This window comes from Phaseolus vulgaris, chromosome 1 (assembly GCF_000499845.2).
Source record: "Phaseolus vulgaris cultivar G19833 chromosome 1, P. vulgaris v2.0, whole genome shotgun sequence".
Classification (NCBI taxonomy): Eukaryota; Viridiplantae; Streptophyta; class Magnoliopsida; order Fabales; family Fabaceae; genus Phaseolus; species Phaseolus vulgaris.
The window spans coordinates 10,518,645-10,537,427 of record NC_023759.2 but is presented as its reverse complement, the minus strand read 5'-3'; the positions used below and the strand labels follow the sequence as shown (position 1 = coordinate 10,537,427).

Genomic DNA, 18,783 nt, shown 5'->3' with positions numbered 1-18,783 from the left:
GACGGTACAGTGACCAAAATATATAGAAACTCATTTAGTGACCAAATATATAAATACCAAAAAATGGTCACTATATTGGTCTCTAAATAATGTAATTTATTGTAAAATATTATTTATTTATTATTTATTATTTATTTTTATTTTTTATCAAATGTAAAAATCAATTAATTTGAAATATTTTAAGATCTTTTGATGCGTCAAAAACTAATTTCAATATATAATCTCAAGTTCATGGTAGTAATCTCAATGTTGCTAAGGGCTCCCCAATATCATCTCTTGTTTTATGGTCTCCCCGCAGCCATAACTACATGAGATTTATGAAGATTAAGTGGAAAATATACAACTGTTTGAATATCCAATTAAAATCTTTAGAGTTTTCCATATTAATATTTCATGTATAATCTTTATATCACACAATCACAATGAAGTTGTCGAAATAGCCGATGGTAACAATTTTATCTAGCAGATTAAAACAGCATACAGGAACACCACTATAAGCACTACGGAGTTTGAGCTGGTGCTGAAGATAAGTGATTCCTTTCGCCCCTGTTGCAAGTCTTAGTTCTTCCACACTCCATCTATATAACAATTGCCTGGAAAGAGTCATCGAAATGCTGCACCAGATACCCAAATGATTATTACAGAATACCTAATACCTAAAGTTTGACATAAATAATGATGATACCCTTCCCTCTAAAATGGGAAAAATAATAACAATACTTGAAACAGAGGCAAGAAACTAGTTGAGTGAACATCTTGGTTTAGAGGAGAGTTCTCAGCTCTATCAATTATATAGAAACATAGTACAAAGGGAATCTAGTAATTAGGGAAAGAAGATTACAAAATCAATTAGATGTTCTATAGCCTAATTAGGTACAACAAATAAAAAGGATATAATTACAACATAATTTACACTATAAACAAGGAAATAATCAACAACAATAAAAGCAATAATATTATTTAATCATTAAGAGCAACAAAAGACCACATTATCCGTATCAACAAATAATCTACAGTCTTGATAAATAAATGATCCTTAATCTGTTCCAGAATTGATAATTGCGTTGTTCTTTTTCTATACCAGATAGCAACCAAGACTAAGACTTAGGAAAGACATAAAAACTACCTGGCATTATCAGGAATATGTGATCTGAATATGTTTCCCATTTCCTCATACCCTTTCGGTTCTTCCATTATCTGTAATACACAGATAAATTATCTACTGAAGGTTTGAGACACTACATATAGTCAAATTTTTCTGATACCACACAAAAGTAAGCTAAAAGGCAAGAGAGAATATACCATGACAAGGAGATGCCAAACTCACCTTTGATGAAGACAGAAACTTATATATGGCGCTCTGACATCATGAGATGAAACAAAACAAAAGACAATGAAATAACAACATATTAGATAACTAATCTGAAACAGGTAAACTAGTAAGTATAAAGCAATATCATACCTTTGGAACACTATTTAAATCCCCAGCAATAATAACATGGATGTTGCCCGATTCTTATGACAACTTTGTAAGCTTTATCAAGTAAAATTCTGACATGTCCATTGTCATGGAGCAAGTTTCCATAATAATAAAAAGAAGATTAGACAACATAATTAACTACAGACAATTAAATGGATTTATTTAAGGTAAAATAATTTGCACCAACCCTGGCCCAAAAAATATAATATTAAAAAGTTTAAAAAATGAAGCACATGCACAAATAGAAATGACTATACATGCAAAATAGTATAATGCTTACTCATCTAGTTAAGTACATGGCCCAGTTTAATGTCACCACGATTTGGGTTGAACAACACATGTATGTTTCCTACAACAAATCTTCAACTATGGACTTTTTTTATCACCCTAACAATAGTGTGGAAAATAACAAGTTAAAGAACATGTGGTCGTCAATCATTCAAAATGGAAAAAACAGTAACTACTCCCATTGCCATAAGCAAAATATAATCTTATATGATAAATCAGAGTAACAAACCCACATTCAACCCAATTATTCATCAGTAAATCAGTTCATACAACCAGGAAAATATTTGCATAGCCCTCAAATAAAATAATTAAATGCAAATCAAATAATCTAGACACTGGTTTCATTTACAGCCTTCTTGCACAAAAATAAATAAATGAACGAGTAGATATGAATGTAAGAGAGAAAGAGAGAGAGAGAGAATGGCAATGGTGGAGGTCCAGTTATAAAGAAACTAAATGGCAGATCACTAATAGTCCCTTCATCATTGGCCATCAACAAATAGCACGGTAGACAACTTACTGTAATCTTTAATTTATGTTTGGATCATTGTTTTATCTGGCTGCTATAGGACCGACACCTCGAAATTGAATACTGACATCCTACCAAGCTCGTGCAAACAGATTCGTCTTGCCACCTTTTGAAGGTTTTTGTAAGAAACAAATAACAAAAACAGTTCTTCATGTACAAACACTCAACTAGCAATTAATTGAGGGAATATAACATGAAAACAAAATTTAGGGTTCTAAGATGGGAAGATAGAGTGAGTAAAGTTGCACAAAACTTCAATGAGCAAGCACAAAAATAAAAACAAAGACGATGGAACACGAATCAAAACTTACGATGATGATAAGCTTGTAGAAGTTGACCTCCTTCGGAGCACAAAAGCGCCATTGTTGTAGAGTGCGTTGTCGCTGTTGCAGAGTGCGTTGTCGTCGCCGTTGTTGCAGGATGCGTTGTCGTCGTCGTTGCTGCAGGATGCGTTGTCGTTGCCGTCGTTGTTGCTGCAGGGTGCGTTGCCATCGCCGTTTCTGCAGGGTGCGTTGCCGTAGTTGTCGCCATTGCAGTGCATTTGCAGAGTATGTTTGCAGGGTGCGTTGCCGTAGTTGTCGCCATTGCAGTGCATTTGCAGAGTATGTTTGCAGAGTATGTTTACAGAGTGAGACTTTACTAGTTAAAGAGAGACTTAGAAATTGAAAACCCCTGAAACTATTTGATCAGATTTAAAAATTAAATTAGTTTTTGAAAAATATGCATATTTATTTAAATTAATTTATTAAATTTTTAATTTAAATAATATTTTGAATTTATTATTAATTTAATTTTATATTTAAATAGAATTAAAAGATTAAAATACTATTTTAAATATAATTTTTAAATTGATATTAATTATTTTAATATTATACTAAAATTAATAAATTAGTAAATTTATTCATATCAATTTAAAAATATTTTATAAATTAAAAATTAATAATTAATTTTATAAAACTTAGTAACTCTAAAATTAGTATCTAAATTCAAATAATAGTGACTAAAAATTTAAGCATCTAACTACATGATGATTAGAAACTACAAAATTAGTTTCTAATTTTATTATTTTTAGAGACAAAAATTAGATTTTAAAATAAATTAAAAGTGACTAAAAAAATGGTTTCTAATTATATTTTAACAAGAAACTAAAATAATGGTATCTATAAATTTTATTTATTTATTTTTTATTATTAGCTATAAAAAATATAGTATCTAATTACACTATAATTTTTATTAATAATAGATATATTTTTAGTAACTAGTAATTTTTAGTTTATAAAATAATATCTAAATTAATTACTATAAAAACTATTTTCTTTTAATTTCTAAATTAGTTACTATTAAAACATTTTCTTATAATGGATTCACATTTTCTATTCCAACCCATAGCCATGTCTATATATTTTAAAAGTGTGCATGATTTCAAATATGAATAATTTTAGCCATGATCAAAAGTCTATACTTTTTTAGCTGATACCATGCCTTTGATTAGTCCATTTTAATATCATTCAGGATGTGGATGTGTTAGGTAGCAGCACATTGGTAATATAATCAAGTCCCATTTAGGATCCCTGTCATTGCCAAATGCATGCATCGGATAAAGTGTTCTCACTACTAATTTTGATTTAGTGTTCTCAGCATTATGCATAATGTATTAGTGCCTACTTTCACAGTTTTTTTTCTTTTTGTTAAGTTTTTCTCATTTCATGTTGGACTCCAATGGTTGTTAGCGTTTCTAAGACATATCGAACAGTTTTTGTCTTTATATAGCTGACAACTTTATTTAATGTTCCTGTTAATTATATGTATCTTTCACTCATATGAACTAATTGGTGGTGCTGTTGAAATTATATGATTTGCAGCAGATAGAAAAGATGATAATAACAGCCCCAGTGCAATTGTTATCTACCCATATAGTCATTGACACTTTTAATCTGTCCACTAATAATGCACTTTTTTATTTTATTTTTTTAATTGGACTTTGCTTTTATCTGTTTATACTGCTTTTCTTTTGCTATGTTTTGCCTTGTAATTTTTTTTCTTCTATTTTGACACGTCCTGCAACATTGTACTTAACAAACATAACATACAAAGCTCAAAGATCACCATTATTTATATTTTACTTAATTTGTAATTTTGAAATATACTTAATCTACTTGTACATTATTTAGATAATTGAGAATCATGATAACTATTTATTATTTTCAAAATTGTCAAATTTAGGAGTTTATGTAGACTCGTGAAATTCTATAAACTTTGACTCATAAATTCGTAAAAAAATTATTTTATATGATTTTTTTAATAGTATAATTAATTAAAGTAGTTAAAATAAATAAGTTTACACGACTAAAATAACTAAATTTTTACTTTTACTTTTAATAAATAAAGATGCACTTGGATATTTCAGTTGAATTTGATCAACTTCCACACATACCTTAAAAACCATGAATTTAACAAATGAAATTTTTTAAAATTAAAAACACAATTCAATTGAAAAAAATATTAAAAACAAATCACAATCTGCAGTGATATCCCTGTACCGTCCAGGATTGCCTTGGCCTAATGGCCGACCCGACCGACCACACAACAAGGACACGATGACACGGCGAATAAGCATCAACCCAATTTATTGGTCCACCCCATAATAAAATTGAACTCGGAAAAATAATGCCAAGAAAAGGTGCGATGAAACGGGTTCACACCATTTATTATCACAATATTTCCGAATACATTATGCAAAATCTCTTATTATATCATATGAATGCTTCCGTTTATTTACATAATATTCTTTAATACATGACATAAATGCTCTGATTATATTACGGAATACTCTGATCTATATGTACGATATTAAGATTTTATAAAAAGATACGATAATATGTCACATAAAGTTTGGAGAAACTAAGGTCAAAGATCCAAGCCCATGAAGGCTTATAAATGCATGACTACTCACACAGAGTACTCTCAACTCAAATCTTAGCACTATTTTCACTATATACACATAATTTTATGTGACTTGAGCATCAAAGTGTCATCATAGGAGGAGCCACCCTTGTTCCCTGAAGTTTGAATAATTAGAGCTTGAAGCGAGACCACAAGGAGCTCATCCAGATTCTGACCGACCTCGAGCCGGCGAGAACAATCCCTAATTAAAAAAATAATTAGAAAATTTCCACCACTTCAATGCCACTTATCTACCCCAATTAAAAAAGAACCATGTGTCTGGCCTAAATCCCCAATTAAGAAAATAAAGCAACCAAGAACCACACAAAACAAAACCATCTCTCTTAACTAATATCATACCACCACCACCACCACCACTGTAGATCAAATCTCTGATAAATGCAACCACCGCGAGACAAAAACTCAACCACCGCAGAAAAGGAATGCGAAAACTCAAGACAGATCACAATCATCGTAAGATAAGAATGCGACCACCACGTGAAAGAAAAATGTAACCATCGTGCGATAGGATCTCGATCACCGCACGACATGACGTGATCATCGAACACGATCACGAACAGAGGCATGGTAAGGTGAACAAACAACAAAGACTGGCTACCACAAAGACGATGAACGACAAAAACACTTCAACGAAATGTGTAAACCCTCTGGACTTGCCAACTTAGATTCAAACTTGCAAGTTCAACCGAGTTTACAGCGAGTCCACTGAGTTTACTCCAAAAACGAGTTTGTTATCGAGTTCACTCATCCAAGGTGATGGAGGAGGGCCCAAGCTCACCACACTATGAAAGCTAAAGTTTCCAAGACTAGACCGTCTAGCCCATGAGGAGCGTCTAGTCTCAAATGGAGCGTCTAGCCTATGATGAGGAGCGTCTAGGCCATGATGAGGAGTGGCTATATAAGGAGCATCTAGAAGGAATCCTAGACCGTCTAGCTCACCACACATGGATCAAGCTACGGTTTTGGAAAACCTTGTAATTGTTACATGGAGGCCCATTAGGGGTGCTTAGTAATTAGAGTAGTGTAGAAAGCATAAATGAGTGAACATTCTAGAATCTAATGTGGTGTGGCCGGTCATGAGCATGTGCCATGTGCCTTGTCATACTTGCATTTCATTTGGCTCTCATTTCATTTACACTTAGCTTAGCTTTTACGGTTTTATAGCCTATAAATAGGAAGGCTATCTCTTGTATTTTCCAAGTTTATTGTGAGTAAAGTTATGCTGCCATTTTGTGCCAAGCTTTGCTTCTTCCTAGAATTCTAGGCTCTAAACTTCATCTCCTTCACCTCTCCTTGGGTTGGCCGAACCTCCCTAGCTTCATACACATCATGCACCTTCAAGATCAACACCACTCTTAGGAGGATCTTGCTCACACACCTTCATAGCTTCCGCACCCCTTTTTCCTTACATGATTCAAGAAGACCTTCATGAAATGCCATCATTTGGTATCATGAGCTATGGTTCTTCAAGATGAGTTGCTTTTGGTCTTTCATTTTTAGTTCTTCTTTACTTTCATGTTGTTCATCTTATTTTCCATAATTGTCTTGCTGTTTTTTTACATTTTAATTTGTTTGGTGTGCTTTGTGGAAGATCCAACCGAAGCACTCTTGTTCAATTGATCTTGAACAAGTTCTTGTGCAAATTGTGATAGGATTCCATACACCTTTGAGTTGCTATTTTCTTTTAGGCTTTTGAGTCTTTATTGCTTTCATTATTTGGTTCATATTATGCTTTTGAGTCTTTAATTTCTGAATCTTATATGTTTTGTCAAGTCATGTTCATCCACATTGTCAACAATTCTTAGTAGTCCTTTATTTGGCTTGATTGTTTCTTGATTTTGGGTATCTTTAATTGCTTTGAATCTGCTGTTCTTTGATCTTTTGGTGCCTTTTTAATTTTAGTTTCAGTTCATATTGTGTTTAGATCCTACACAATTCTATTTCACAAAATTTCCATTGTGTCTAAACTTTGGTATCTTGCTGTTTTTGTTTCCAGTTTTCAGAATCCCCTGTTTCAGATTTTCTGTGCTGACTATTTTGATCCAGAAAAATATTTACACTCATAGGAAAATTTTGATTCTCTGGAATTTGCAAGTTTGAAGTGTTATAGAAAGGACAAAAAAAGAATTAGTCCAAAAGAAGCAACAGAAAAAAAATGATAAATCTTTTAAAATCAGTGTGCAAATCTGAGGCGCTACAGCTGGCGTAACTGAACACCAAAATTGCAAAAATTTATTAAAAAAAATTGGTGCATGCGTTTTGAGTGATTCCAAAGCCAGGATTTAGCTAAGATCTTGAATATCTTGCATATCAAATTTCAGAATCATATCTTAAAAACACAGCTCAGCATAAATTGGGGAAAAACACGTTTCTGGCCCACAACATTTTCCAGTGGTGCTGTTTTTTTTATTTTGTCATCTAAATCTAGTGCCATTCTTAGGATTCTTTTGTGTGCCTACCTTTATTTTGGTACCTTTTCTTTGCTTGCTTAATATTTCTTGGACCTCTTTCTAGTTGTCATAATCTAACTCCTTTTGGTGGTACTGTTTTATTCAATTAAATTGTTTCTTGCTTTTGTTCTTTGACCTCTAATTTGGGTGCTGGAATTTACTCTCCTTTGGTGCTTATGTGAATGGAAACTTGACTTGGTTAAGGTTTAGCCCTTTGATAGGTGCTGGAAATTGGAGAATCAAGACCTTCATTCTAAGGGGAAGACAAAGACAAAGCCGAAGCAAACTTTCTCAAAACACTACACACATTTGGAGGGCTAACAAGCAAAGACAATAAAAGGGAGTGTCACTAGCAAAAAGAGGATCAACAAAGGGGGTTTTTCTTAATTTCCTTACAACTTAATTTGTGTTAATTACCTCTTAACTCGTGTGGGAATGTAAACTCGGTCGAGTTAACGAGTTAACTCGTGAGTTTGATTACCATGATTATTCTTTACAAGGAAAGGTGATATGTAGGGTTGAGAATGATGATAAAATAAGAAAGTAATTTATTCCAAGGCTTTCTTATACAATTTTAGGGATGTTTAAAGAAGTTTGAAAAGAAGGTAAGAAGGTTAAATGTATTGGAAATAATGTTTGAAATAGTTTGTTGAAAAAGTGGAACATGCCTCTGTATGAATCAAAACGTGTTACAACAAAAAAAAGTTGTGTATCCAAAAATGGTGGGAATTTTCACATAATGGGATTCATCAACGTGTATGAATACATTATTTGTTTGGTATGACTTCTTTAATAAATTTTCATATTAGTTTACTATGTATTACTAATTCCTTGTTTTATAAAATTTGTTGTTTGCAGACAAAGGAGCTTGGTCGCTCTCAAATTCCTTTCTCTCATAAGTCTAGGTCCTCCATTTGACAAGTTGGTTGGGGTCTCAGGTTTGGAGTCCTATACAATGGGAACCCTTCTAGCAAGGTAGGGTCCTTAGTCGAGGGATGAATCTTAATAAAATGACCTTTAAAATTCTTGTACGATGATTGCAAGAAGGTTAGTAAACCCCTTTCACTAGCACTATTGAGTGAAGCCATAACTTTCTAAAAGATACTTTAAACTCGAAAAAATAGAAAAATATATTCAAAGAAGGAATGACACCAAAATGTGCTTCAAGAATGCAAAACGCATGAAGGAAAGCCTAGTTGTTCAAGTGGAGCTTGACCAAAGATACATTTAGCTCAGTAAGAACCTCTTTCTCAAACAAATCAGAGAGGCGCAAGCCTAACTTAATGAACACAATGTCATACACATACAAAATGGACCACTAGGGTTGGTAGATTCGTCTCTACAAACAAGCTCGTCAACCTCACAAAACTTGAGTTTTAACTAGATGTTCATTAGTTTTACTAAGTGAGTTTGATTCACGAAAATCTCTAAGTCTTGACGAAGAAGAGTACGCAAAAAAAGATCTTTTTTAGCCCAGGGATACAAAGCAACATAATCTATTACAACCACTATAAATGAAAAGAACAAGGCAAGGAGTTCAATAGAGAGCCAAACTACAAACTCTACGATCACTCTAAAAGGAACCTACTTTAGAACAAAGGAAGCTTTAGGAAACTACAACAATGCAGCCAGGACTCGAACCTAAGTCCTTTCAATACCCAAGGTAAGAATTAACCACTAAACCAGACAAGTTCTTTGATCATATTATCATTTTTATTATACTTATTATTATTAACGTAATTTATACATATTAATATCATTATTAATAATAAAAATAAAATAAATTATATTCATATTATTAATATTATTATTAATATTATTATTAATATTATTATTAATATCATTATTAATATTAATATTGTTAATAATAATAAGTATAATAAAAATCATAATAATACTAAACCATTTGCTTGGTGTAGTGGTTAAATCTTCTCTGAGTTTTCTGAAAGAACCTGACTTTGAATCCCATTCACTGCAAATTTTATATTTGACGTCAAATCACAAAGCATGTATGGATACAATGCGATAACCATCTCAAAATTCAGCCCGCGATAACACACTAATTAAAAACATTGAGAAGCAACTAAAATAAAATTTAATTATAATATTAATTATAAAAAAAATCAAGTTTTCAAAAAATATAAACAAATAACACCCCAATTAATTATTCCAAGACATAATCCATTATTAAAAAATTTAATTAAATTAATGTGTTACCGTAAACATTCATATTTTGGTTTTAATCTAATGATCTATTAAATCTATCGATGGGAGCAGAGACACTTTCATCTTGAATGACTAAAACATCTAAAATGTAGTCCACAAATTAAAGAATCTATAATAAATTTAAACTAATTCCTAAATAAATACACAATTATTAGATAATGTAATAATACATAATTACTGATAAACTATAATAGATTGAAACTAATTCCTAAACAAATGAAATCATGTAAACATCTTGTTAGTAAAATGTTCTATCTATAATCTATAATAAACCATGCAAATTAAAGCATTCGGTGCTAGCTAGGGTTCTTTTATAGTTTTTTTTTTCTCCGATTTTGTTAAATATTTTTGTTAAAAGACAATTTAGCATAGGAAAACAATAACTTCATATCAATTTCATTTACTATCTAAATTTATTTTAATTTATTTTATTATAATATAATATTTAATTTAGAAAACAGTTATAAAATAATATTTTTTACTGTGAAAAGAAACTTTATTCTTTGGAAAAGTTTATCCATATCTGCCTATATGGATAAGATACAGACAGTCAGTAGCAGTGGTAGTGAAATATGATACCTCAAAACAATTGAAATTTTGGTTTATTTTTTTATTCTAAAGAAATGAAAATATCTTCTTCATCAATGGATCTACCCATCTACCCCAGTAGTTGAAACCTGTACACAACAACAACAAACGCTCTCAGGAGTTAACTAAATCGTCGGCAACGATGAAAAGACGAGTAAGAATACCTATCATCGTCATTCTTCTACTTCTGCAAACTTGCGCAACAGCTCTCATCCCCAACTGTCCTGCTTCCTCCTGCGGCAACATTCCCAACATAACTTACCCCTTTCGACTCACCACCGACCCATCTCACTGCGGCGACATCAGGTACCAATTGCATTGTCAGAACAACGCCACTCTTCTAACCCTGTTTTCGGGTACATACAAAGTCCAACAAATCGATTACAAGAGATACAAAATTCGAGTGAGTGATGCAGAGGACGGTACCTGCTCCTCCATGCCTCGCTATTTCTTGCACTCTGGTAATTTCAGTAACGAGTTACTGGGTCCTGGAAGGGATCCGCTAAAATTGGACCCATTTTTTCAACCGTCAATAGCTTATTTCAGCTGTAGCGATCCAATCACTGATGATCCTAGATATGTTGCCGTGGAAGGCAGAGGTTGTGAGCACAGAGAACACGTGTATGCTGTAGTTAGGGATTCGCTATATGGTTTTGGTGTGAAGGACATCAAGGTTGGGTGCCAGCTGAAGGTGGCTACTTTCGCCACTGCGCGTGACCACAAGAAGTTCAACCAAGCAGTTTCCTATGGTGAAATCTACAAAATGCTCTCTCAGGGATTTGAGCTCTCTTGGTTGTATGTTATTTGTGAAGATCGATGCGGAAAGGGAAGAGATTGCAGTGTTGTGGATGAATCCACTGATGAAGTCCGATGTGACCCGCAAAATTGCCAATATCTCTACGAACAACCTAACACAGTCACATACAAGTGCAGCAGCGGCGGTAATTACACCCTTTCACTCCCTCTCCCTGGTTAATTATTGTTTAATTTTTTTTTACTCATAAGAAAAATTATTTATTAATTTTCGTTAACAAAAAGGATTTATCGTAATAATTATTTTGAAATGGTTTTTGTAGTTTTAACTCTTTTTAATACGATTTTGTTCCTTTTCACCACAAATTCTACTTTATTATTTATAAAAAATATTTACAATAGATAATAATTATCTTCAAATATTTTTCATTACAAAATTGATAAAAAAAATATATTTATAGTTGTTTTTTCTATAATTTTAATACTAATTTTTATTTTGATAGTTGTTATGATATCTAATTTTTTTAATTATAATTTTATTTGTTTGTTATTATAGAAAAATTGATTCATATATGAATAAGCATGTATGTTCATGTTCCCATTAATATTAATAAAAAAATTAGTTCAGTTGGATAATGAATGACAAAATAGCCGAAGTCTATTTATTTAGGTTGGATGAATCACTAATCTACCTAAAGTAAGTTGGACCAGATACAACTTGTCGGTCAAATGCTGATTGGAAATTGAGTGCACCTCAATTATACAAGTCAACTTGCCCAATTTAAAATAATAAAAGAAATTAAAATATTTATTTTATAATATTAATTTAAATAACAAATTTATTAATAGAGATAGAATATGTATTAATGAATTAGTCTATCTTTCATTTAAATATCATTTTCATTAATATTAGAAAAATTAAATTTACAAAAGAAACTAGTAATAATAAAAACATATATTTTAATTTTTTTAAGAATCTTAAAATGTTAAGAAAACTACACTATCAAAACTTAATAGGCAAAGCAGGTTGTCCAACTGTGCTCGGTTAGTTGCCTCATGTTCCGTCCACCCCCAATTGATGATAGGCTGACAAGTAGTCTATCCTACATTAATAAAATTATAAAAATAGAAAAAAGGAAAAGTAATTTAGTTTTTTTGTATTTTCTTTGTTTGGTTAGTAGACTTATTTGCATTTTGAATGTTTAATAATTTTGATATTTAGCACTTAGGATATGTTAGGTATATATATATATATATATATATATATATATATATATATATATATATTTGGAGAGGACTGGTACCATTTCACATAATTGAACACAGAGACTTCTCACTTAAGAGTATTCCTATACATTCTTATTTATTATTTTATAGAGAGTAGCTTGATTACAATTGCATTACTAATTCCAACAAAATCATTAAATAAAAATTAATTTTAAAAATAAAAAATAATGAATTATTATATTAATTAAATTAAATATTATTTTATAAACTAAATAATTATTAATATCTAAAATAATTTTATTATTAATAAAAAAATTAAATTAATTTTTAAATTGATATCTAACATTAATTAATAGAAAAAATTAAAATTCTTTAATAAATTAAAAATATTTTATAATGATTTAAACATAAAGATAAATATTGAAATGGAACAATAATATATTAATGTACAGATCTATATTGTTGACTTACCTAATTTAGAAAATTAAATATTATTTATTTTCATAATTAATAATACAAGTTGCATTCAAAATCAAAATAGATTCGGACAGTAGTCATATTTGTTATCTCTAATCTTCAAGGTAACTCATATAACTCATGTTACTCCTTAAAATTTCCAGCATCTTGTAGGGGTATACAATCTCGTATAGAAAAAACCAAAAATAAACTAAAAATTTAAAATGATGCAAATAAATTGTTTTTTCATTTATTGGATTACTTTTGCTAAAATTTATATTTTCAGTTCAGTTTTCGACTTATATTTTCCGATCAAGACAAACTGAATTTATATTGTTAATTTTAAAATGTGGATTCATTATATATGGGTTTACAATTTTCGTTTTGACATGTGTTTGCATAAATACTGTATGTAATCACTATATTATGTGTAATTTCATGTCTTTCTTCCATTATCGAATTCCCAACAGATAGAATAGTTCAATGTTTATTGGGTAACAAAATTAAAAAAGATTTGTCAGCAAATCACACATTTCAGCACTTTTCATTAACAAAATCGTGTATTTCCTTTTCATTAGCTATTATTGTACTTCACTAATTATTGTAGAACAAAGATCCTTATCAAATTAAAAACATTTTTCATGAAAATATGGTTTCATTTTCTTTTATTCATCATTTTATGCATAACGTTTCAGAGTATTTGTGTAATATTATTTTCCATAAAATGTTCTAAACTACGTTATATTTACCAACACCCATGTTCGACATGTTTATTACATAGTTAAAAAATATGTGGCCTTTAAATAAATAATATATATGTTGATTGGAAGTTTTAATTGTAAAGTAAAATTATTCTGCACATGTATGTTTTGTAAGATCTTACAAAATTCCTCTATAAATCTTGGTTCCCTAAACTTTTATTTCAATGTTTTTTAGGTGGTACTGCAGAAAACATAATTTCCGCTATAAGTAAGATGCTGTACTTGTTTCTTTTTTTCTTCAGTTATTTTCCTTTATATACTTAATCTAATCCTCTACTTCCTTGTTCCTTAGATTCTATAGTGTTTGATTTTTATCTTTTTTGTTGACATCATAAACCTTTCTTGCAGGTTTATTTTGCATTGGTCTTTACAGAGGTAACTTTTCTTTCTTTCTATATCTTTGTTTCTATAGATGTAATTGAGACTTCTTCTTTTTTTTTATCTACTTTTAGTTATTGTAAAACATGATAACAAATATGGTGTATCAATAAATATATATAAAAGTGTAACAAATATACTTTATTAATTTTTACAAATGTCTTAATTAAGTGTGTAGTGTACCGGTATGGCCGAGAGGCCGAGACCTTGGAAGGCTTGGCCGAGACCTTGGAAGACTTGGCCGAGAGGCCGAGACCTTGGAAGGCTTGGCCGAGACCTTAGAAGACTTGGCCGAGAGGCCGAGACCTTAGAAGACTTGGCCGAGAGGCCGAGACCTTGGAAGGCTTGGCCGAGACCTTAGAAGACTTGCCCGAGGGGCCGAGACCTTAGAAGACTTGGCCGAGAGGCCGAGACCTTAGAAGACTTGGCCGAGACGACCGAGACCACTGGAACATGGCCGATGGCCGACCCATGCCATGATGATTTGGCCGATGGCCGACCCCTATTACAGTTAACGCTCAAACCAAGATCAGTGAAGTTAATCTATCATTAAGAATTAGGTAATGCAAACCTAAGAGGTGTCCACCTCGATAAATGGGCCCAACAAGGTAGGCCCACTAGAATAATATAAATAGTACGCATCCCAAGGAGTAAGGTATGTCATTTATCACTCTGAGAGCTGACCACCCGCTTTACTGACTTGAGCGTCGGAGTGCCTTCGCAGGTACCCCCACCATCCGGTGTTCAGCCGAGGCCGAGGGCCGAAGGAGAAGCAGGAGGACGAAGAGAACCCCAGTTCACTACCCAGTCACCTGACCGACCGAAGGAAGGAGAAGAAGACTTCAATAGTTCTCTAGGTCCCATCTCCCTAGCAGGAACATGTAGTATTCTAAGTACTTTTTTCAATTAATTAAATCTTTATTATGGCCATTGGAACTAGAGTAGTGTCATCCCTATTTTCTTCAATCACCACTTTAATTAAACCATCATGCATGGTCAGAGTGTGTATGATTGCCCCTTCTAGATACATTCTTCCAATGTCACTAGACGAGGAATCTAATAAACAACCTATACTAGTAGGAGATATTAGTTTGAGTTTTCTCCATTCAGGAGCACAACTACCTTTTGTATTATAACATGACCATGAGTAGGAACTACATCGAACTCAATCACATTTTGTTGTTGGGAGATGCCCATGAAATTCAAATGTTGGTAGAACTCATGTTTCTACTCATTAGTAATTAACTTGTGCTTTTATTTGCTTAGTTAACTGTGGTTTCAACCTTTACGTCAATTGTGGAGATAGTTTCTCTATCATCTCCTAACTAACTGATCTTGGAGAAGGGTTGGAGTAAGGACCTAATCCAAAGTATTATCACACACACCTACACCAAAATCAATAGTACACACACTTAGGGTGCTCCTTAGTACCAATAATGGTAGTCAATGTCATGACAATCTTAGGAAACAAAAATTTCCTTTGAGCTATACTCGACTAAGGCATCCTAAAAACAATAATACAATATGTTATTGTAATATGGTTGAAATATATATAACTAAAAAATAAGATATTATTACCAACTTACAATTGATTGGATAATCTCTTGTGATTTCTCATTCATAATTTTCCCTCTCACTTTAGTTTAGAACAACTTCAATTTCTCATTTCAACTAGGAGGAGTGGAGGAGAAAGAACTCCTTCATTAGAAGAGGTGTCTTTTTGCCTCTTTATGTTATCTTATCTTCTACCATTTTCTATTCCAACAACTCATACCCTCCTTAAGACATTTTGTGGAGTTAAATGTCTTGAACTTTTTTCCTCTTTTTCTATAAATAAATAATTCTGAATAAATGGTGGATTCCATTATATGATTAAATAAAGTATAATGTCTAATAGAAACAAACTTGCCATGAAGGATTCTGTCGAATCTGAACAAACAATTGTCTTGTCTCATCTTCTATACCATATTTCTTACAAGGGTACTTATCTTTGTATTTGACATAGATGTAAAAGTGAGTCAAATTCATCTTGAATTGTCCCCATTTTGTAGTTGTTGATGAGAGCATATTGTTTCATATGAAATTGAAACTCTCATACTCAAAGTTCATCTACAAAATCAAATAAGTTGTATACATTATAAATCATTAATATTAAAAAATTTGAATACTAAAATTAAATAAGTTCAATAAATAACATACATAAATGTCCTACCAAATCATTTTTTTTTTTCTGATTTCGTCACATGATACAATCAGGTACTAAAATAGATACCTTTAGTCTAGTTAGAATTTCCAAATAACTAACAAATTAAACATGATCAGGGCCTAAAGCCTCACTAGTATGATGGTTCATGTCAACAATACTTTGACATAACCCAAGAATATAATAACTACATGTCCTAGTCTTCTTTGATGACTCAACCATATGACTTGTAAAAAGAAAAATATCCTTAAGTGTGATATTCAAAATAAAAACGACCAAAGTTAGTATTAAAATAAAAAAATTGAAAATGGAACATTACTTACTTTTATTCGGAAGATGTTAGAGTGTTCTCCCATATTCCCTCATTGTGATTATTACGTGTAACATGTACTTCATCTTGAGAATGATTATAAGTTTGAGTCTTATGTCATTATGGTCATGAGCCTCGTGTTCAATCCTTCTCCCTATAGGACAATTGGCCACCTCTCATTTGAAAGATCTTTGACATAAAAGACTTGGTTTTCTTGATAAGTCATGATGAAAGGATCTTCCTTCTAGATCACTAAATAAATCTCAACTCATCAACATGTTGACGTAATCAACCTCCTAGACACCATTATTTTGCATGGTACTTTTGTCATCTTATGAATGAGTTATGAGTGAACTATATAAAAGACAACAACACTAACCAAAAATTTTAAGCTAGAGAATTTATGAGTCTTTCTACTTATATATTGTTCATCTCACTAATCTTTACCCAATGTGAGACTTCTAACTCTACACTTGAATTCCTAATCTTCTTTTAAGTGTGAGTCTTTACCACACATTACATAATTTTAATTGATATATACTTTAAATAATATTGTGTTTAGTTGTAAATAATTGTAAACATTTTGACATGATGATGATAGAAATAAGAAATAGTTATCAATACTGCCATAATCGATTTTTTTGAACCATGCAGGATTTATGCAAAATTTTGGCTTGAATAAAGCTACAGGATATGACGATGAAAACATAGCTGAAATAGGAAAAAGTGTTGGAAGGTACATTCTACCATACTTTATAATACGGTTTCTATTTGGTGTGATAGCTTTTGTTGTGTTGTTGATGTATAAATGGGGAATAAGACATAAATCAAAGTATGAAAATATTGAAGCTTTTCTACAAGAAAACACCCTCATGCCAATAAGATACTCATATAAAGAAATAAAGCACATGAGTAGGGGTTTTAAGGAAAAGCTAGGCCAAGGAGGATTTGGCTTGGTATACAAAGGAAAGTTGCGTAGTGGGTCATTTGTTGCGATAAAGATGTTGAGTAAATCAAACTTTAATGGGCAAGATTTCATCAATGAAGTTGGTACTATTGGAACAATACATCATATAAATGTGGTGCGACTTATTGGATTTTGTGTTGAATCATCAAATCGCGCTCTTGTTTATGAATTCATGCCTAATGGTTCTCTTGATAAATATATCTTTTCCAAACAAGATAGTGTCTCTTTAACTCAGAGACAAATATATGAGATATCTATTGGAGTGGCTCGTGAAATTGCTTATTTGCATGAAGGTTGTGACATGCAAATTTTGCATTTTGATATCAAGCCACATAACATCCTTCTGGACGAAAACTTTATCCCAAAGGTTTCAGACTTTGGCTTGGCAAGGCTTTATCCCATAGACAAAAGTATTATCACTTTGACTGATGCAAGGGGAACACTTGGATACATGGCCCCTGAGTTATTTTATCATAATATGGGGAGAGTATCACACAAATCAGATGTTTATAGTTTTGGAATGCTTTTGATGGAAATGGCAAATAAAAAAAGAAATTTTAATCCACATGCAGATGATTCAATTGAACTTTTTTTTCCTTTTTGGATATACAATGAATTGAGTGGAGAAAATGAGATAGAAGGGGAAATTGTTAGCAAGCAGGAATACAATAATGAGGTAAAGAAGATGTTTTTAGTAGCATTATGGTGTATACAATCGAAACCAAGTGATCGTCCTCCAATGAACAAAGTAGTAGAGATGTTGGAAGGAGAACTTGAGAACATTGAAATGCCTCCAAAACCTTTCCTATACCAGGTAAATGATCATAATATTAAATCTTACCAAACCCTTTCAAATGATTCTAGTGAATCAACAAGTTATCCTACTGGGTAAAATACTGTTCTTATTGTTTCTGAACATTCTACTTGATATTTGTAATGATTAATAAATACATTTATATCATGCATGATATTTCTTTCAAAAAGACATTATTTACTTGCTTATTTTTCCTATTTAAAGTTTTTTTAACATGCGAAGATCCCACATTCCAATTCGTATTACAAATTTAAATATAACATACATTTTATTGATTCAAAAATAATTTTGAAAAGAAAATTTCATTGATTCAAAAGTAATTTTGAAAAGAAAAAGTAGTAATTTTATTATAACTTTAATATTCCATAACACTACAAGAAAATCATTAA

The 18,783-nt window shown here is 31.6% G+C and overlaps 1 protein-coding gene and 2 long non-coding RNA genes across 4 annotated transcripts; 1 reads left to right on the top strand and 2 right to left on the bottom strand.

The window, feature by feature from the left end:
* Positions 1 to 322: 322 nt before the first annotated feature.
* LOC137813548 (uncharacterized) lies at positions 323 to 2,954 on the bottom strand. Its single transcript, XR_011081444.1, has 4 exons — positions 1,463 to 2,954; positions 1,303 to 1,360; positions 1,127 to 1,197; positions 323 to 614 (listed from the first exon to the last, which is right to left on the bottom strand). It is a non-coding gene; the product is annotated as an uncharacterized lncRNA (long non-coding RNA).
* Positions 2,955 to 10,411: 7,457 nt separating this feature from the next.
* On the bottom strand, positions 10,412 to 11,110 carry LOC137813547 (uncharacterized). Its single transcript, XR_011081443.1, has 2 exons — positions 10,952 to 11,110; positions 10,412 to 10,871 (listed from the first exon to the last, which is right to left on the bottom strand). It is a non-coding gene; the product is annotated as an uncharacterized lncRNA (long non-coding RNA).
* On the top strand, positions 10,668 to 18,563 carry LOC137813546 (rust resistance kinase Lr10-like). 2 transcript variants are annotated; one of them, XM_068615875.1, is made up of 4 exons: positions 10,668 to 11,466; positions 13,898 to 13,930; positions 14,071 to 14,097; positions 17,268 to 18,563. In XM_068615875.1, exons 1-4 carry the CDS (start codon positions 10,668 to 10,670, stop codon positions 18,470 to 18,472), a joined length of 2,064 nt encoding a protein of 687 aa, XP_068471976.1. In that variant the 3' UTR covers positions 18,473 to 18,563. The 2 variants fall into 2 exon arrangements, with proteins under 2 accessions (XP_068471976.1, XP_068471977.1); XM_068615876.1 differs by lacking the exon at positions 13,898 to 13,930.
* Positions 18,564 to 18,783: the final 220 nt, after the last annotated feature.